General features: G+C 38.0%; 1 protein-coding gene across 1 annotated transcript in view; it reads left to right on the top strand.

Annotated features, from left to right (window-relative positions):
• MALRD1 (MAM and LDL receptor class A domain containing 1) overlaps positions 1 to 21,746 on the top strand; it is a 271,441-nt gene that overhangs the window by 63,112 nt on the left and 186,583 nt on the right. Inside the window, exons 18-19 of the mRNA XM_080581229.1 lie at positions 11,675 to 11,762; positions 14,410 to 14,586. Coding sequence (XP_080437355.1) covers positions 11,675 to 11,762; positions 14,410 to 14,586 — 265 coding nt within the window. The remainder of the gene's footprint in view (positions 1 to 11,674; positions 11,763 to 14,409; positions 14,587 to 21,746) is intronic.

Raw genomic sequence — 21,746 nt, 5'->3', positions numbered from 1 at the left:
CTATTGTACTTGCCTAGTTCTCTGTAGGGAATTCAGCGATCCTGTATTCTTTTAATGAATTTTTGCAATTTTTTTTTATCCTAATTTTTGAGGAACTTGTGGTGTAAGGTATCATTTCATAGTTTGTCCTGAAGAGAAAGATCAATATCGGGTGTTCATTATTGTGTATTCCATTTCCAGTGATGGAGTGTGCTGTGTCACAGCCCATCACCCTTCAATACTCAGAAATTTTAAAGAGAGAGACTTATTCTGTTGTTAATAAGTTGTCAAAATCTGACCTCTTTCTGTTCTTCCTTCTAAATGAAGAGTGTCAGAATCCTTCTAGGGCTAAAAATGTGTTTGGGAAAGATCTCCACACCTTGTTACTGCTTTTTCTCTGAAGCCATATTTCTGCTGAGATGTGTGCTAGAATAGCCTCTCATTTAGTTTTAGGTCATCTTTTGATTGGATAACAGTAGTACATTTGTCGTCTTCATGTTTATTATCTTGTTTTCCCTGCATGCTCTCAAATTAGTGTTCTGATATTTCCAGAATGCTTGAAGTGCTTGATGTCTCATAGGCCTCCTTCATGTTGGAAAGGAAATGGTTATTTATTTATTTATTTATTGTTTCTTTTTTCCTAGAGGGTCCTAGTGAAGAGAAAACTGTAGTCTCTAGACGAAGTAATGTGAAGGCTTGTTTTACAAAGAATTAAGTCATCATGAGATGATTATTTGCAAGAGATGAATATATATCTAAGATAGTTGATACCACATTTTCCTCTTCCCTCCCTATGCAAGTCTGTTATTTGTTTACCTCATACCAAGAAAGAACAGTCTATTAATAGTAAACCTCCCAAATGCATATTTTAAGTCTGTTTACAAGCATGTAAAGCCAATTATGAGAACTTAAAAACAATTGTGCCTATATACTGACTGTTAGTTAAAGAAGGGGTTCTTGGCCAAAAATTCAAAGCAGCAGTGAGAAATCTTTGAGGCCATCTAGAGAGACAGATTGACTTTTGAATATTTGGAAGTCTATAGATAAGAAACTGTTATAGAGCCTTTAACTGAATACTTTGGGATAAACCCAAAGGGAAGAGCACACAAAGACTTTTTTTTTTTTTTTTTCTCACATCAGCCCCCTCTCAAGCTTTTTCTCAGAATTTTGAACTTCACAGGAAACCTCTGTTCCAGATGATATCAAACTGTTGCTGAGGTTTGTTGTTGTTCCATCAGATAATTTACATCAGAGTGTTAAATGTGATGTCAATGAGCCAAACAGGACAAGCTGTATAAGTGAAAAAGGAAATTTAGAGGTAGGTTATTTAACTGAAAGGAATACATGTCTTTGAGCCAAAATTAAGCATCTCTTTCAAATGCTAAAACTGACAAGTAACAAAACTGGTCCAAAACACACATATCTTGCACCTGTAGTGATCCAGACTTTCCCTTTGAATTCAGAAAATGGGTATGACAGACAAGTATGCAAAGAATTTAATAATCTGGTATTTTAATGTAAGCAATTACTGAGTGATTGTATATTCTGGACATTTTTGGGGAGTACTTAAATTTAAATGGAGATTTACAGCTCTCACATTCTTGGGAGCTTAGTGATGTTTGTATAGTGTACTGCCAGAGCTTGTGATTCCCCCTCTATACAGATGTAAGCAAGCAGTGCAATATTCACCTGTAATGTTTCAGCAGCTGTTTTATATATGTAACTCTTTAGATGCATCGCAAAAGTAATCAACCTTTGTAATTTTTAAAATAGCTTACAAAGTTATATTAATTAACTTATTTTTGGTGAAAATTGCAAGTGAAAATATATTCCATGTCAAATTTCATTTTTAATATATAGGACACTTGATTTAACGTGGAAAATAAAACTAGCTGTTGAGTGTACTTATCTCTTCGCTTGATCTAAATTAATTTTAATCTCTCTGGGAAGTGTACTTACATGTTTTTTCCTTAAAAGTGCATTTGAAAAAGTAGTAAAATACCAATCTGTCCATGATAGCCTACTTATATCAATTATGAATAATGTTTGCTTTTATCTTTCTTGAATAATCATAATACCTGACATAGTTTCTGCTCAGAAGAAAGTGCAAATATTCTATATTTACATCTTGGATAAATGTAGCTGACTTAGTTTGCTCTATTCATTCCATTTTCTCTGGATACAGAATAAGGAAATGGTGGTTTTATGTGAACCATGACAAAATTCTGTATCACTCCTTTTGGGCAGTGTAATCTCCTTTTAGTCGTGATATAAATCACATACCTACAGTATGGTTCTTAGGATATCTCAGGGAAATTTAGTATATCATTAAACATATTATTATTACTTTTAAATATCTTAAACCAGTGTAATGCACTTTTTGTTCTTGTGCAATAGGTGTATATGTGTATCTCTTATAAACAAAGATGGTTATAGACCTTTGATAAGGTTCAAACCATATGGACAACAACAACTGTAAATTGTTGTTGTATGTCCTAAAACTCTAAGGGATTCCAGTGTGTCTTCTCCTTTTTAAGTTTCTCAGCTCCCAGGATCTGATGTAACCACCCACTGCTGAACTGGGAGGCACTCTCCTTTGCAGTCACTGAGCATAATTTCTAGATGAGCCATTGGGAAACAACTTTGAGAATCACTGGGATTCTCTTTCTTTTGCAGACATGAAGTGATGCAAAACAGCCTTCAGGAAGGCTTTGTTTTACTTTGCTAGAGTACTCACAGAGTGAAATGTTACAAGTGTCATTGGTACCAATTTAGACAGACAGTCATCTTGGAAGTTTCATTTCAAAAAGTGTTGGCTGTCTATTGTAGAGGAAGCCTTGGGTCACTTCCAAAGGTATCCTTTTTACAATTAGTATATTTTAAAATACTTTGGATAAAAGAGAAAAAAGAGATTATTTTCTAAGTTACTCACACCTAGCAGCAAAATTAATCTAAAGAAAGATTAGAATCAAAAGGAAGATTTCTTGTGATTGTCTTGTCTTTTAATACATTAATTTACGTCTTCATTTTTCACCTTTTTATTTCTGTTACAGAGAGATAACACATACATACATTTATTAGGAAAATCTTCAAATTCAAAGGCAAATTAGCTCACTTTGGGGGGAGGGGATGGTTTACCTAATTATTATAATAACCTTAAAATTAGTTGTGGAGGTGTGTATTTATGGTTGATTTTTTTAACCTTGATAATCGAGATGTGTTATATTTTCCCTAATTATATCCAGCTACTCTTTATTTTATGGTTATAATATATCCATGAGATATGGTAAGTTTGGTGTCAAATACATCTGGAGTAAACATATATGATTTACATTCAAACTCTAACCATTGATCTAAAAAAAGACAAGAAGGGCTAAAACTTGTATATGGGGTACTACTAGGTAACAGATCACAATCACATAGCTAATATCTACCTTTTTCTCAACTCTCTGCCCTTTCTTTTTTTAGTGTGATGAAATAGTGATTCTTGCTTGGAGATTCTGGTAAACTGCTCAGTAGTAAGGAAAACAAATCTCACTCTTTGCTTACTTCTGTGATTCTATTTGTTGCAATTACTTTTTCTGAGAGTGGATTGCTTAACCACCCCCCCCCCCCCAAAAAAAAAAAAAAACACAACTCTGTAGTAGTATATATAAAATCAAAACACAAACAAAACCACAGAGTTCTAATGGGGAAAAAAAGTCTTTTTGATTTTTTTTGGGTAAGTGCACTTTACAAACAAAATTTAAAGTGCTTCTGATTTCTGTGTCAAACAAAAAGAATGCTATTTAAAATCTTGAAATTTTAAAAATAAATGTTTTGTATTTCACACATTTCTAGTGGTGAAAATTATATTTTAGACTTAAATAATATAGCAGGACAAGTTATAAGATGGTAGAATCATTAAAAGATTTGGGTTGGAAGGGACCTTAAAGATCATCTGGTTCCCTTCGTAGCAAGAGACAATGGCTTGCTAAGCTTCTTTGTCAACTGTATCCTGGAAGAGAGAAAATTTCAATTTTTATTTCCTGCATAACAAGCATCAAAACTATTGAAATTCAAGGTTCTAGGTTTCTCAATTTGCAGTGGCATTTGAAATTTCTTTTTTTTTTTTTTTAGTTCCAGATAAATGTAGAGATTTTTTTCAGTCTTCTCTAAACATTAATTGATATGTTTCAGATTGAATATCTGGACTTACACTGGTTAAAATGGAGCGACCAATTTTAACTATATTCATTTTTTCTGCATACAGCTTAGCTGGAAGAATTTGCATACCTTTTTATTGTCCCAAAGACAAGCATTATTTCTTAGTGTGAATAGCAATGTGATGAGACCATGTTTGAGCTTGTTACTGTAGTGTACCAGCATATGCAGCTATGACTTATCCTCACCACTCACAGAGCTGACTGGTTCTGAAAAAAAAAAAATGTTTTTTCATCTCTTTATCCTAAGAAAACAAAACAATGTAGTTGTATGTTTGCTGGTATATTAGGAAAACTCATCAAGATAAAAGAAAATAAAAGTGGTAGAAAAGTTGGACCCTTTCTATGATACTAGGGTTAAGAGTATTTGTCTTGGAAAGAGGTGGCTTAAAGGTAATAGGGGAATATCAAATCATCGGTGTCATAGAGAAGCTGTGCAGAGAATGATTATTTATAGTACAAAGAATAAGAGGTAGACTGAATTCATTAGGCAACACAAAATATCAAGAAACGAACTATTTTGGGATGGTCTGTTGTGCAGTTCATTGCAAGGGAATATTTTGGGTACAAGGAAATATGAACAGAATTAAAAGCAACTTGGCAAGTTATTTAAAGAAAAGTCTCTGTCAAGGGCTGCTAGGACAACAATGTGTCTACAGCCCCCGCCTTGTGAACATTGCTGAGAGACTGGGAGTTAACACTGCATGCCTGTTCTGTTCTCACTGCGAGTGTAGCAGTAGCCCTCTGGAGACACACTGCAGTTAGCTGTACAGCTGACCTGATCTCTGGTGTGGCTTTTCTTGTGCATTGAAGTATGATGCTGAAAATGAGTTGAGGTGCATCAAGAAGCTCACCCTTTTTGATATACTAACTATGATTCCAGATTTTCTGTAGTCATTTTTCCCTTATGGAGCCAAGTTTATTGCTGTCAGGAACTGCTAGCCTTCTGGCTTGATTTGATTATCTGCTTACTTCCTTGTTTGAAGCCTCAATTTCAGTGTGTATGCTCACATAGTAGTTGGAGTTCATTAATGTTTAGTTGGCCAAATTAATTTATTTCATTGAAATCTGGTGTTGAAAGCTGGTCTGAAAATTATCAAGGATTTCTCTGTTTATTAGACTTCTAATAACCACCTGTGATCATTTTTCCATTTTGACTTTAATCTATTTCCTGGTAGTAATTTTCAGACAAGGATTTAGTCATAATGGATTTCCACTCTAGCAATAGCTTCATTTTCAACTTTCCATTTCTCATTGCTTGTCTTCCTTTTCCTAGTCTTTCTCTTTGTGTTTTTCCCAATTATTTGCAGAGACGAGTGTTTAGGAATTTATTTATTTATTTAGTACCGGGTCCTGCACCTGGGATGGGGCAATCCTGCCTATATGTTCAGACTGGGTGGCGAGATGCTGGACAGCAGCCCCGCAGAGAGGGATCTGGGGGTTGTGATTGACAGCAAGTTGAATACGAGCCAGCAGTGTGCCCTGGCAGCCAGGAGGGCTAACTGTATCCTGGGGTGCATCAAGCACGGCATTGCTAGTCAGTCGAGGGAAGTGATTGTCCTGCTCTACTCTGCACTGGTGCGGCCTCACCTCAAGTACTGTGTGCAGTTCTGGGCACCACAGTACAAAAAGGACATTAAACTGTTGGAGAGTGTACAGAGGAGGGCTACGAAGATGGTGAAGGGCCTAGAGGGGAAGACATATGAGGAGCGGCTGAGGTCACTTGGCCTGTTCAGCCTGGGTAAGAGGAGGCTGAGGGGGAACCTCATCACAGTCTACAACTTCATTGCGAGGGGGAGTGGAGAGGCAGGCGCTGACCTATTCTCCTTAATCACCAGTGATAGGACCCGCGGGAATGGTGTCAAGCTCAGGCAGGGGAGGTTCAGGCTGGACATCAGGAAGAGGTTCTTCACCGATAGGGTGGTCGCACACTGGAACAGGCTCCCCAGTGAAGTAGTCGCTGCACCAAGCCTGTCTGAATTTAAGAAGTGTTTGGACTGTGCACTTAGTCACATGGTCTAAAATTTTGGGTAGACCTGTGTGGTGCCAGGAGTTGGACTTGATGATCCTTATGGGTCCCTTCCAACTTGGGATATTCTATGATTCTATGTGTTTATGGTGTGGTTTTTTTTGGTTGTTGTTTTTGTTGAAGTTTTTTTGTTTGTTTGTTTGGTGTGCTTGTGATTTTCTGTGACGAGTATTTTGGGGGGCATTTGTATGGGTTTATGTCGTGTTTGTTTGGGAGGGGGAGGAACAGCTGTGGTTTACTTTTTTGTGCATGTGTGGTTTTTATTTATTTATTTTTAAGCACTTCATATTTACAGTCTGGATTGCTTTTGAAAATCTCATTCTGGAATTTTTTTATTTTTTATTTTTTTATTTGGTTAGAGGAGTCTTCTCTAAATCCTTGTAAATGAAGTCAAAACTAACCTTAAACTTAAATTGGTGTAAATACAGTTTCAGCATTATAATTAGCAGATAGCTGTCTCCCCAGTGAGCAGGCTAACCATGCTGTTTCATTAAACTAGACTCTCTCAAAATTTTAGGAACTCTATGTATATATATATATGTGTGTATTACAACTGCAATAATCCTTCCAATGTTAATATTATGGAGTGGAAACAGGATCTTTTATCTTGAAGGAAGCTTTGTACCAAGGAAGGAAGCTTTAATACAGCAAAGTACTGAGTTCCACAATATGTAAACACTTATTATGGATGTGAGCAGTCCCAATGGCACCAAGGAATGGCCAGTAAAATGACAGAAATGCAATACTTCCCTGTAGCTTAGAGAAATGCTTGGAAAAACATCATAAAGCAGCATGAGGGTTAACAAGCCTATAATGAAGCACAATAAATTGCTGTACTGGATTACAGCTGGTGTTTTTCGGTATCTTGTAAAACCAAGCGCTGTAAAGCATCAAATATCTGTCACAAGATTTGTCACAATATTTGTTGTATATATCCTCAAGATCATTTATAAGAATTAATTTGGACCCTTGCATGAAAGAGACGTTGTTTCAACTTCAGAAGTTCTGAAGTATTCACTTCTAATGTGTTTTTCATGGAAACAAAAGGAAAGGACTGACAGGCTATTGAATATGGTCAATAGAATTTCAGTCTTCTGTACTTGTAGTGTTGGAATTTTTTGGTTACCTAAGGTTGATGTTTTTTCCAGCAGTTGATGAGCTTTTTCTACTTGTGCCTGTTTTAAGGGGTAGAAGGGCTCCCCATTATGCCTGTAACCCTGACTGCCTAGTCATTAATCCTCCCAGAGTCAATACAACATACTGTGACACCTTTTCTTGCCAGTGCACCCGAGCTCTTTCAAGGAACACCATGCGTGGAAGGAACAGAAGAGTTCAGTGCCACATAGTCAGGATGCAACTACTGGAAGCCTAGATCAGAGGTTTGGGAAGTGGTCTCAGGCCCCGCAGAGCAGACTTCTTTGATGACAGATGAAACAGATGAACAAAACTAGAGAGGAAAAAATTAACATGTTCAGAATCACTTATCAAAGAGACTATAAACTAATAATTAAAGAAGTCAAAATTAAATCTAAATTTCACAGATTTTATCACAATTATTCTGAGAATTTGTCTTCACTTATTAAATAGTTTCCCTTCTCAGTGTACTTGTTGAGATATCATTCTACTTATTCTTGAAAAAATGGTCATAAAGTGAAGTCTTACTATGACTTGTATGTTACATGAAAATATCTTCATTACAAGGATTTATGAAGGATGAAATTTTGTTACAGATTTCATGCAATGAATGGCTCTACAGTTTTTCCATTATCTGTAATTACAAAAACTCTGTCATCTCTTAAGAAATTGGTTACTTTTCTTGATGGTATGAACTGTTTTCCTTTGAATATGCATAGCAGTAAAATATAGACTAGTTTATTTCAGAGATATGCAATGAAATGCATATTTCTATACTGCATTTGCTTTCAGTAAGTTACAACAAAATATTTGTAATTTATTTGTACTATTATACACTTGTGTGGTTGTTCTCCCCTCTTCAAAGCAATCCATTTTTTTAAAATCAGAAATAATAATAATAACCCTAATTAAAATTAGCAAGTTCTAACTTCTAATAAAATCACTAAGTAACACAGTTGACACTTCCTGTGACAAACCTGAGATATTGTTTGGCTCTATGACTAGTTAAGTACATCAGAACTAAGATCAGTATTCCCTACACGTTCAGATATCTTTAGAATTGTCAGTACCTCACGGATTTTGCAATGAATTCAATTCTACTTAAAACTATGTTTGCATGGAAATTAAGGTTTAATTTTGCTAACCTTCAGAGGGAATTGGCTAGTGACAGAAATGAGCATTACTGTGGAAATGGAACATTTATACAGAACAATGTCACATGGAATTATTCTATTAACATTTGTCATAATGTTCTTTCTTTCAAAAATCTACTTTATTCAAAATATAAAAATACTAATCCTTTTTTTTGTACACAAAGTGTCATTCTAATGCATTTTGCTTCTTATGGAGTATTTTCACCTCTTTTATGTAGCATACGTTTTGCCACCTTTTTAGTGGATCAAACTTTCAGTGGATTCAGACTGGATCTCTAAAATTCTGAAAGCTGGAGAAACTGGGAACAATTTATCCTCATTCAAATTATAAATGAGATGTGAAATGAGCTTCATGGTAGATGAGTTTCCTGGAGGTTGTTTAATAATAGCTCATGAAGTTTGCAGAATTTCAGAAGGCAAATTAATTTAAGTGGTCAATGTTTAACCACAGTGCAGACAGAAGTTTTATACTGCATAACTAGATCATAAATTGATACTATTTTCAATTTTAAGCTATCAAATGCAACACAATGTGGTTCTCATTTCTAAAATCTATAAAGAAACCATAATTTCATATAGATTATGCTTCCCTTATGTTGATTAGAACTGTACTTTTATGCCTGAATGTACTCAAAGTTAAGGAATATCTATTTATATTCCTTCATTAAGGAATATCTATTGAACATACACCTCTATGTTGCATTTTCTGTCTTACTAACTGAATTCATGCTATATGTCAAAGTGTCAGGCTCTCCAAGCAAATAAATAAATAAATAAATAATAAAAGATTAAAAAAAAGGGGGGGGGGGAGGGGGCAAACAGCTAAGTAATGTAATGATAATCATCATCATAACAATAAAGAGGTTTTCTAAATTGTGTTACTTCTACAGTAAACAGTGGAATGCCATTTCTGTCACTAAATATTACTACTTAAGGTGCAGGAATGCTACCTCCTCCAGGTAAAGGTTGGTGGAAGATGATAGATACGCATATCCTCAAAATGTGTGAATTTCGTGGATGGGGAGATGTGCACGGGGAGAAGGATGGGGAGAGAATCTCAACCTACTGATTAACATTAGTGAGAGTTCAGCACAATCCTACTGAAAAATATTATAGTTTTACAGAGCTTGATTTTGTCTTAGTAATAACTATATAAATAAGTTTAACAAACCCTCTGCCTCTAAGACTGAATTTTAGCTCACAGTTAATTTAATTATGAGTGGATAATAACTCATGCTTAAAAATAAAGTCAAGATTTTATTTAAGATGCTGTGTGTATGCCAGTCAAAATTAAACTGAAGCGAATGTTGTCGTTTTGGAATAATAAAGTTTCATGCATGACATATCTGAATAATAGATATCTTGATTGTTTCTGTTTCTATACATTTTTGTGCTATTTTTGTTGACAAATAGTTGTAGCTATTTTAAGTTAAACATGGAAAAAAAAGTGGATATTCTGAGGGAAAAGTAAGAATCTCATAATAGATGAAATCAGTAATAAGTAATACAGTCATTTTACATTGTTCACTTTAGATATTTTATGCTAAATTAAACATCTGCAGCATATCCATAGTAAGGGTCATATATCCATCTTCTTGTAGTATACCTATTTTGTCTATTGGACATAATCTATAAATAAAGTAAAATTGTTTTTATTTACTCTTGTGATGTCAGCATCAGTAACAAATCTGTTATTCATATGCAACTTCAGAATAGCACAAACAAATTTATCAGTCTCAACATGCTAAGACTGATATTATCATTTTTTACAGCTTTAAGGATGTTCATTGCACTTTTTATATTTTTTTCTCTTTTCACTTGTTAATAATTTAAAGTGAGACTTACAAAAGCTCCGTGTATGTATCACATGAATGGTTCTCAGTGTGTAGAAGAATCCTTTTATTTGCCTCACTTTCAAGTTACCGAGAAGCTTGTTTAATACACAGTGCTGAATTCTGAAACTGGTAATCCATCACATGATTTTCTTTAATATAGGACAAATGAAATCCTGAAATATAAAATTCAAGCATATATTTTTGAAATGACATTTAATGTGAGTATATTTCCAAAACGTCAAGGACATTTGATCAAAAGAATTACGACACAATGTTGCACCTTCGAACTGGGAGCAGCGCTTCGTTACTTGGTGAAAATTAGCTTTCTTTACAAATAAAATATTTAAAAATTAAATTATGACAAAAATACCAGAAGTAACACTACTCTGAAGCACAATTGCAGTATTTTTGTCACTATTTGTACTTTCTTTCTTTGTAGAAATTATTTATTGAACTGAGGAAGAAAAAATGAAAAACGTGAAATTTTATGCAGGTTTCCAGAATGATCTGGAAGCATGAATGTTTATGTGGGTGGGGAAGGTGACACAAAAGCATTTTTCAAAATAAAAGGCAAAGAAGCAATTTTAATATTTGAAGTCCAGTGGATCAGCTAAAATATTTTTTTAAGTGTGTTTTGAGGACGACATTTTTCTTCTTTTATGGGTTTTATAAATTAGTTACATCAAGGAAATTCTCACTAAATCTTTTCACAATCACCTGCTTGGATTTTTATAATTCAATACCAGTCAGAAGAAAAGAGGCTTATTCAGTCATCCATAGAGTGATTCAGAAATACTAACATCTCCTATTCCTCATCAGTAGACAGTAATGAGAAAATAAGCATATATAGCATTGGAAATTCTAATAAATTTGTAGAACATTTTTCTTTAAAGGGTTCCAGAGCACATCTATAACCTGTTTAGTTGTTTTCATCACAGTGAGATTTGTATAAGGGTATATAATGAATTCACATGAACATTATTATAATTAATCATGCTTAATGTTACTATGATAAGTACGAAAGGAGCTAATCATAATGTGCCACTTATGATAATGTCTTGCCATCATTTTATATCACAATGATGTTTCAGTGGATTTACATGAATGTAAAGCCAGCCAGTGTTATGGTTTACCATGATTAATGTGACCACCAGTGAAAGCTGATAATAATTAGTGTCTTCTGTAAAGTGTCACTAAATAGAATATATCCCCTAGAACAATTTTAATCTCATTTTAAGTGTGAAACATGGCAAATGTTCTATCAATCGTTATGAAATATTTAATGAGAAGTGGAAGTCTACTATATACTGAAAAATGTTTTTGTAATTGCTTTTTCCCCAGATCTTGGTGAAAGGTACAGTAGGAGATGGCTTCACTGGAGACATTGGACTTGATGACATGTCCTTTCTAGGCTGTACTCTTTACAATGGTAAGAGCAGAGTTAAAGTTACGTGTAAATCTCTTATCCGTGCTGATTGTTTTCTGTCATTTGTAAGTATTGCTACGGGAAAAACAAAACCAGATCAAACTGTAACTCACATGTGACAAGGAAATTTAGACTTGTTTCCCTCCTTCCTACCTCATATCCAGCCATCAACAGGAAATAGTTTCTGCTGTGCTCATAAGGTCTTAAATAAACCCGCTTTAACAAGTGCTTAACAGGTATGGAGCTTCCATACTCTTTGGAATTTTGATTCCTAAAAGGAAAGAAAACTTAACTGTGTACAAGCAAACTGACCTTTCATTTAGCAGAATCAGTTTCATACAGCCTTCCTTCTCTCCTGAATAATTTTTAATGTTACAGTGTCAATTGCTCTCTTGCTACAACACACAAACACTTCTGATGATAAGGCAGTTTGTTCTCAGAAGTCATTGCTTCCTAGGGTAGTACAATGTCTACAGAATTGTAGAACATTACCTCTGTCACAGAAGGGGTTTTAGGAGGACTATTAGCTGCCGCTACAGTCATAAAAAGGCTGCAGAACAGCAAACAATTGAGAACAATATTTTTTTTTCTAAATATCAGTGTCTTAGCACTAAGTCTAAAACTTGGTGCAGATGCATTTTATTCTGCTATTCTAAAAATTCTTTTAGATACATAATTAGGTCTAGTAGGAATATTTGTGGCATATTTCTTTGCAGATAAGTAACTCAAATTTTGCCATGTTTATACAATGTGCAATGACATTTATTATAAAATTTTGCATGTAAATTGCAATTCAGAACAAATTTCAAATACACAATTACTGTACAATGCTTTATATTTGAGGAAGAAAACCTTTCAAAGGTTAACCAGAAAATCTCTACATATTTTCAAATGAGTTATAAATAAATATAAAAATAAACAAGAAAATTGCAAAGTACAAAGTGTATCAGAGTTTCAAAGTTCAAAAATAAGAAAAAAAAGTTTGTTTTTTGTGGAAAAATGAAAGTAAACTGTTCAATTGTGATAGCAGACAGCTGAATAGGAAACAACCTTTGTGCTTTTTACACTTCTAAAAAGTATTTGTAGTAATTTTTGAGACATTTCACAATCCTTCTTTTTATATTTTACTACCTCTACTTCCTCCACACCATAAAAAATCCAAAGAAACAAAAAAGATTCAAAGAGACTGTGGGAATAGTAGGCAAAGCAGTCAATAGCTATAACACTTTCCACCAAATTTAATGTCTTGGACCAGGGACAAAAAACTGGGCAACCACATCTCATTCCTGAACCCTGGAATTAAGTACTGGCAGCCCAGCTGGTATCGTCCCACTAGTAACTAGATACAGAGATACAGACCATGGAGAGATGCCATGGAGAGATGGGCTTGATAGCCTGATGGTAAAGTCAATCATAAGTAACATTAAATATGTAGAAACTTGAGCATACAGTTTTGATGAATCATTTGAATTCCTGAAATATAAGCTATTAAATGATATTTGCTCTAGACAGAGTGGTATTTCATAAATTTTACAAAATGCGTTATTTCAAATGAGGGAAAGGAGTTGACTCCATTCTGAAGGTTATGGTATTTGAAAAAGTCTTCTCTTGTTCCAGTGGAGTGGGAGCAGGAGCAGGGACCTGAATGTTCCATCTGTATTTAAAAATTTCTGACCAATACAGTCCGTGATGCTAGTATGAGTTGTAGATCTATTTATTATATCATTTAATTCAAAAAGTTTTTCCTCCTCCCTCATTATCAGTCTTGGTGCTCTATGCCTTAAGGGGGAAAAAAAAATCTTTGCTGTCCCAGATACATTTTATATCAAAGTCTTCACATGTACTTTTTAATTAACTCAGGTGTATTACTTTATTGTATTACTATTACTGTAGTGCTTTGTGCACTACAGCTAATGATTTCAATAATGATTGATTTTAAACAAGGAATTGTAAAATGAAAGTTCTTTTTATGGACAGTGATAGCAAAGGTTTTCAAGAAATGGGAGTTAGCCTGAAGAAAGGTGCATAGTATGCATAGTAAAGAATAAGAGGAAAAGACAAAGACAATGGATTTAAAAGATGTGGTAATGAGTTTGAATGAAACAGAAAAGAAGTAGTGGGACAAGCTGATGACCTCAGAATAATTCTTCTACTGGGAAAAACTAATTTTTTCAATGATGAAATTTAAAGTTAAGAAAGTTATATAGTAATTTCAACAGTTAGTTGCAGTAATTGATGTGTTGAAATAAGGCCATTATAATCTAATAATCTGTTAGCTTTGTTTCACAGGGAAATTATTTTTTTCTGATTACTCTGTCAGTCTCTGTGACAGTTTTTGAAATGACTGACCAATTTCATTTAAATTTGAAAGACGTGCAAGAGGCATAAATAAATTCCTACAAGTGTTGAGGATTTTACAAATGGTGGTTGGCTAACACGACCAATGTAGTGCTTTCCACTGAGGACACCTAGCCACTACACATTCAATTCGCTTCCCAATGGGAGGCATTTAAGACATTCAACATGGCCACCCAGGCTTGTTTCCAGTAAAACTTTATCCTTGAGAAAGGATGTGAGTGGTAAGGGAAGAAATCGTTAAAAATCTATGTGCCTTGGTTGTCTTTCTCAGAAATTTGTTCATTTCTTAAAGGAAACTTGCCAACAGTATCTACAACTCTATCAGGAACTTCAGTTCCTGCCACGCTCCCCATGAACAACTGCACAGAGAATGAGTTTGTCTGCAGAGCCTCTGGACATTGCATCCAAATGATCCAGAGGTGTGATTTTAGACCTGACTGCTCTGATAAGTCTGATGAATCAGATTGTGGTGAGTATACTAAATCTTTTGTTAGTTATCTTATTAGTTTGTGGCTATTCAATATATTGCTTAACACCAGTTTCTTTAGCATTGACGTTTGATAATAGTATCTAGGTGTTATTTTTTAACATGATTTTCCCCAGAAAAAGAGTAACATTTTGCTCTTAATGAGCACATGTGAGATGTTGTGCACTTTCTGCTTTCTAATGGGCTGATTTAGACATGGTATTTTATATTCCAATTCAACTTACTACCAAAGTACAACCCCCCCCCCTTCTTTTTTAAAGTGAAAACAGTTTCTCAAACTAAATGGCATATTAATTTTATTTTTTTTTTTTGAATGTTCAATAGCCAGAGTTGAAGAGAGAATAATTCTATCGTCTTATATTTGGTATTTGGGTCACATATCTTGGACTTGGGTCCATTTCTTACTTCAGTGATTCCATCCCCCCCCAAAGTATTTTCAGCAATACTGAATTGTGAAATTCAGTTATGGACATAAGGGACATGAGGATGTTTTTGCCATCACCTCTTTGTTTATTTGACAACTCTGATTTTGTTCTGCATCCAAATAAGTTGTAAATCTTGAATTGGCAGAGGAACCTAGGGTTACATTAGAGTTACTGACTCCTAGGTCAGAAAGATAATAGATTTAACCCTGCTGTAGGTGCCAGCTGTTAGGCTAGAGTATGTGGAGTGGCATACTCACATAAAGGTCAGCAAATCCCAGTCTCTAAATTCCCAAAGCTCTGACAGTCAGATGGGAATAGTGAAGCTGGGACAATGAACAGGGTCACCAGACATTGTCTGTTGTCCACAGAGGTCTAAGACATTTCCTGATTGCTTTTGAGTTAAGGCAGTTCCCACTACAGCATTTTAGAAGAAACTTTGAAAGACTTTGTTTTCCCGTAAAGCACAATAGTTGAAATTACTGTTTGGAAGATGACTAATGAGAAGGACAGACATCTAGAGACGTTGACCTCATCTCTCTTTGCAAGCTAACCTATTCTCACTGATGATTAAAACTCTGCATTCATTACACATGGTGTGGAAACTCCAATCACTTCTTTCAGGGCTGAAGACTCAACTAGAAAAAGTATCATTAGGCTCCCTTCTGTCTATTTCTTACATGAATTAATCTGTTATATAAATGTCAGTTGGGTAATTTCTTGTAGAGTGCATAAACACCAACCTTTGAAAAAACTGCACTGAAAAATATATGCAAGGCCCTTTGTATAGAAGATTTTTTTTCTTCAGATATTTACATTGTCTCACAAAACATCTTTTCCTTCTGAGAGAGATAAGTACTGGGGAGAATACACTTTCATATATTTGCTCTCTCTGAAGTCTCCAATAACTATAGCAATGATGGCAATTTATCACTCAAATGATAATGCTGGAATAGGAGTTAAGTATGTCCTGACTAAGGGCAGAAATTTGTTCTCAGGAAGGTGTTATCTTTCTCAGAGGCATTTGAAACAATGTTTTTAAAGCAATTGAAAAAGAAAGGAAGAAAGAAAGGAAGAAAAAAGGGAGGGAAGAAAGGAAGGAAGGAAGGAAAGGAGGAAGGAAGAAAGAAACAGAAAGAAAGAAAGAAATAATACCTTAATACTATGTCACTCATCAGTCTCAAGAAGCATCACATCTTTATATGAGTAACCAGACTGGTTGTGGTTTGCTTCGTTAATGGAGATATAAAAGCTATAAATTAAAACTCACTCACTCCTCACTCTATCACCTATAGTCAAAATTTCTGCAGAATATTCAGGAAGTGTGTACTAGAGAATAAATATTCAATAAGTGGCAGAACAAAAAACTTTGATTGATTGATTGATTGTTTTTTTCATCTAAACATTCTTTTAGGGGGATTCATTGGAAGGGACAGTTGGTAGTGAACCTACTTTCCTTGTCCAGTTGCTCAGGAAATCAAAAAACTGAGGCACAATGTTGTGGTTTAACCCGGCTGGCAGCTAAACACCACACAGCCGTTCGCTCACCCTCCCCCCTCCCTCTCTGGGATGGGGGAGAGAAACGGGAAAGTGAAGCCTGTGAGTTGAGATAAAGACAGTTTATTAAGACAGGAAAATAATAATAACAATAATAATAATAATAGTGATAATGGTAATAGTATTAACAATAATAATGTGTAAGAAAACAAGTGATGCACAATGCAATTGCTCACCACCTGCTGACCGATGCCCAGCCTATTCCCGAGCAGCCGGCCCCCCCACCCCGGCCAGCCACCCCTATATATTGTTTAGCATGACATCAGATGGTATGGAATACCCCTTTGGCCAGTTTGGGTCAGCTGTCCTGGGTCTGTCCCCTCCCAGCTCCTGCTGCACCCCCAGCCTGCTCGCTGGCAGGACAGAGCAAGAAGCCGAAAAGTCCTTGGCCTGGTGTAAACACTGCTCTGCAACAATTAAAACATCAGCATGTTATCAGCGCTCTTCTCATCCTAATCCAAAACATAGCACCCTACCAGCTACTATGAGCTACTTAACTCTGTCCTAACTGGAACCAGGACAGATATCCACCCCTTATTCCATACCATTTATGTCATGCTCAGGTTACACTCTGTCCAATACATTCTAATTAATCACCATTTTCATCTATGATATATAGCAATCATGGTAGTGATGACATACATTATTATATAATAGTTAACATACTACAATTCAACTCATGGGCTATTCTCACCCAGTATCAAATCCCCTTGAGGTACACACCGGACCTCCCCATTCTTTTGCATTACCCACCAAGTGCATCCAGGTCCCTGAGCAAAAGCAATTCCACGAATGGGTTTGCCTTTTCCTGAGGCAGGAGTAGCCCAGACTGTTTTACCCAGCATGTTTCTTACGTGCACTACAGGAACTTTATCCCCTTCTACAGTGCGTAACAGGTTTGATTGGGCAGGTCCAGCTCGGTTGGCAGATCCCCTGGTATTGACTAACCAGGTGGCCTTTGCCAAATGTGTATCCCAATTTTTGAATGTCCCAGCACCCATTGCTTTCAGTGTAGTCTTCAACAGTCCATTGTATCGTTCAACTTTTCCAGAGGCTGGTGCATGATAGGGGATGTGATACACCCACTCAATACCATGTTCTTTGGCCCAAGTGTCTATAAGGTTGTTTCGGAAATGAGTCCCGTTGTCTGACTCAATTCTCTCTGGGGTGCCATGTCGCCATAAGACTTGCTTTTCAAGGCCCAGGATAGTGTTCCGGGCGGTGGCATGGGGCACAGGATATGTTTCCAGCCATCCGGTGGTTGCTTCCACCATTGTAAGTACGTGGCGCTTGCCGTTGCGGGTTTGAGGGAGTGTGATGTAATCAATCTGCCAGGCCTCTCCATATTTATATTTCAGCCATCGTCCTCCATACCAAAGAGGTTTTGACCGTTTGGCTTGTTTGATTGCAGCACATGTTTCACAGTCATGAATAACCTGTGCTATAGTGTCCATGGTCAGGTCCACCCCTCGATCACGAGCCCATCTGTAGGTTGCATCTCTACCTTGATGGCCTGAGGTGTCATGGGCCCATCGGGCTATAAATAATTCACCTTTATGTTGCCAGTCCAGGTCCACCTGAGCCACTTCAATCTTAGCAGCCTGATCCACCTGCTGGTTGTTTTGGTGTTCTTCAGTAGCCCGATTCTTGGGCACATGAGCATCTACATGGCGTACCTTTACAACCAGGTTCTCTACCCGGGCAGCAATATCTTGCCACAATGCCGCAGCCCAGATGGGCTTGCCCCTGCGCTGCCAGTTGTTCTGCTTCCATTGCTGTAACCACCCCCACAGGGCATTTGCTACCATCCATGAATCAGTATAGAGATAGAGAACTGGCCACTTTTCTCGTTCAGCAATATCTAAAGCCAGCTGAATGGCTTTTACTTCTGCAAACTGACTCGATTCACCTTCTCCCTCAGCAGCTTCTGCAACTCGTCGTGTAGGACTCCATACAGCAGCTTTCCATCTCCGATGCTTTCCCACAATACGACAGGACCCGTCAGTGAACAAGGCATATTTCTTCTCATTTTCCGGTAGCTTGTTGTACAGGGGGGCTTCTTCAGCACGAACCACCTCCTCCTCTGATGATATCCCAAAGTATTTGCCTTCTGGCCAGTCCATAATCACCTCCAAGATTCCTGGGCGACTGGGGTTTCCTATTCGAGCCCGCTGAGTAATCAGTGCAACCCACTTGCTCCATGTAGCATCAGTTGCATGATGCTTAGAGGGGACCCTTCCTTTGAACATCCAGCCTAGTACCGGCAGTCGGGGTGCCAGGAGGAGCTGCGCTTCAGTACCGACCACTTCCGAAGCAGATCGAACTCCTTCATATGCTGCCAATATCTCCTTTTCAGTTGGAGTGTAGCGGGCTTCAGATCCTCTGTATCCCCGACTCCAAAACCCCAGGGGTCGACCTCGAGTTTTCCCCAGGTTCTTTCTGCCAGAGGCTCCAGGTGGGACCATTCTCTCCGGCTGCGGTGTAGAGCACATTCTTTACATCTGGTCCTGTTCGGACTGGCCCGAGGGCTACTGCATGAACTATTTCCTGCTTAATTTGTTCAAAGGCTTGTTGTTGCTCAGGGCCCCATTCAAAAGCATTCTTCTTACGGGTTACTTGGTAGAGCAGGTTTACAATCAGACTGTAATTTGGAATATGCATTCTCCAAAACCCCACGACACCTAGGAAAGTTTGTGTTTCTTTTTTGCTAGTTGGTGGAGACATAGCTGTTATCTTGTTGATCACATCCATTGGGATTTGACGACGTCCATCTTGCCATTTAATTCCTAAAAACTGGATCTCTCGTGCAGGTCCTTTAACTTTATTCTGTTTTATGGCAAAACCGGCCTTCAGAAGGATTTGGACTATTTTCTTCCCTTTCTCGAAAACTTCTTCTGCAGTGTCACCCCACACAATGATGTCATCGATGTACTGCAGGTGTTCAGGAGCTTCCCCCTGCTCCAGCGCAGACTGGATCAGTCCATGGCAAATGGTAGGGCTGTGTTTCCACCCCTGGGGCAGCCGATTCCAAGTATATTGGACTCCCCTCCAAGTGAAAGCAAACTGTGGCCTGCACTGTGCTGCTAGAGGGATGGAGAAAAATGCATTAGCGATATCAATTGTGGCATACCACTTGGCTGCCTTTGATTCCAGTTCATACTGGAGTTCTAGCATGTCCGGCACTGCAGCACTCAGTGGTGGCGTGACTTCGTTCAGGCCACGATAGTACACTGTTAGTCTCCACTCACCATTAGACTTTCGCACTGGCCATATGGGACTATTAAAAGGTGAATGAGTCTTGCTGATCACTCCTTGGCTCTCCAGTTGACGAATTAGCTTATGGATGGGACTCAGGGAGTCTCGGTTGGTGCGATATTGCCGCCGGTGCACAGTTGTGGTAGCGATCGGCACTTGCTGTTCTTCAACCCTCAGCAACCCCACAACAGAAGGGTCCTCTGAGAGACCAGGCAAGGTAGACAACTGTTTAATGTCCTCTGTCTCCAAAGCAGCTATGCCAAAAGCCCAGCGGAACCCTTTTGGGTCCTTGAAATATCCTCTTCTAAGATAGTCTATGCCAAGGATGCACGGAGCATCTGGGCCAGTCACAATACGGTGCTTTTGCCACTCATTACCGGTTAGACTCACTTCAGCCTCCAATACAGTTAACTGCTGGGATCCCCCCGTCACACCATAAATACAGATGGGCTCTGGCCCTTTATAGCTTGATGGCATTAGAGTACATTGTGCACCGGTGTCTACCAAAGCCTTATACTTCTGTGCGTCTGACGTGCCAGGCCATCGAATCCACACAGTCCAATAAACTCGATTGTCCCTTTCCTCCCCCTGGCTGGAGGCAGGGCCCCTCTAGTCCTGGTCAGAATCTTCATTTCTGTGTTTAAAGGACTGCCTGCTGGAAGTTGGAGCAGCAAACTTTTCAGAGAACTCCTTTTTCCCAATTGTTTTCCTTTGCAATTCACGTACCCGTGCCTCTAGGGTCGCAGTAGATTTTCCATCCCATTTTCTCATGTCCTCTCCATGGTCACGTAGGTAAAACCACAGGGTGGCGCGGTGTGTGTGCCCACCATATTGTCTTCCTTGCATAGATGAACGTTTACCCCTAATAGCTGAGACACTGGTTTGTACAGGTGGGGAGGAAAATAATCTCTCTTCAAGTTGGTGGATCTTTTCAGAAAGTTTCTCCAAGGTATTCTCTTTTAGCTGGTGGACACTGGTTCGTTCAGGTGAAGGGGAAGATAATCTTTCTTCAAGTTGGTGGATCTTTTCAGAAAGTTTCTCCAAAGCATTCTCTTTTAGCTGGTGGACACTGGTTCGTTCAGGTGAAGGGGAAGATAAATTCTCTTTAAGTTGGTGGACCTCTTCAGAGAGTTTCTCCACAGCTGAGACACAGGCCTTTAGGGAAGAGGAGAGATTTCCTTCGTACTGCCGGAGTATTTTAGTCACTTCATTCACTGTGGGATTCTCCTCCGTTTTCCAGGCTAGTATTGCCAATGAGTTGGCATATGATGATGGGGCACTCTGTACAAACTTCCGCCACATGGGTAGTGTACACCAGACTGCATCTGGATCTGCGGATGTTTGTGCGTCGTCTAGGTCCTTATAAATTACTTCCCGTACGGCCAATTCCCTCAGGTACTGAATTCCCTTCTCCATGGTGGTCCATTTGCTTGGTAAACATACAAGTTCTTCCTTGAAGGGATACCTTTCCTTCACAGCTGACAGGAGACGCCTCCAGAGGCTGCGAGATTGTGCTCCATCTCCAATTGCTTTGTCAATGCATGCGTCCCTAGCAAGGGATCCCAGCCGCCTGGCTTCCTTGCCCTCCAATTCCACATAATTGGCTCCCGTGTCCCAGCACCGGAGCAGCCAGGTGACAAGCTGCTCGCCTATACAGTGACCAAAATCTTTTCGCACATCTCGTAGCTCACGCTGGTATAGAGTCCGGGTAATTACTGTTGATTTTTCGACATCCTCATCCTCATCTTCAGTCTTCTGCACCTTTGATGGCCGGTGTAGAGTCCGGGTAGTTACTGTTGATTTTCCGACATCCTCATCCTCATCTTCAGTCTCCTGCACCTTTGATGGCTGGTATGGAGTCCGGGTAGTTACTGTTGATTTTTCGCCATCCTCATCCTCATCTTCAGT

The sequence above is a fragment of the Anser brachyrhynchus genome (genome assembly GCF_964034855.1).
Source record: "Anser brachyrhynchus genome assembly, chromosome: 2".
Classification (NCBI taxonomy): Eukaryota; Metazoa; Chordata; class Aves; order Anseriformes; family Anatidae; genus Anser; species Anser brachyrhynchus.
The sequence above is the reverse complement of the archived record's forward strand: the minus strand, read 5'-3'. Positions and strand labels throughout refer to the sequence as shown.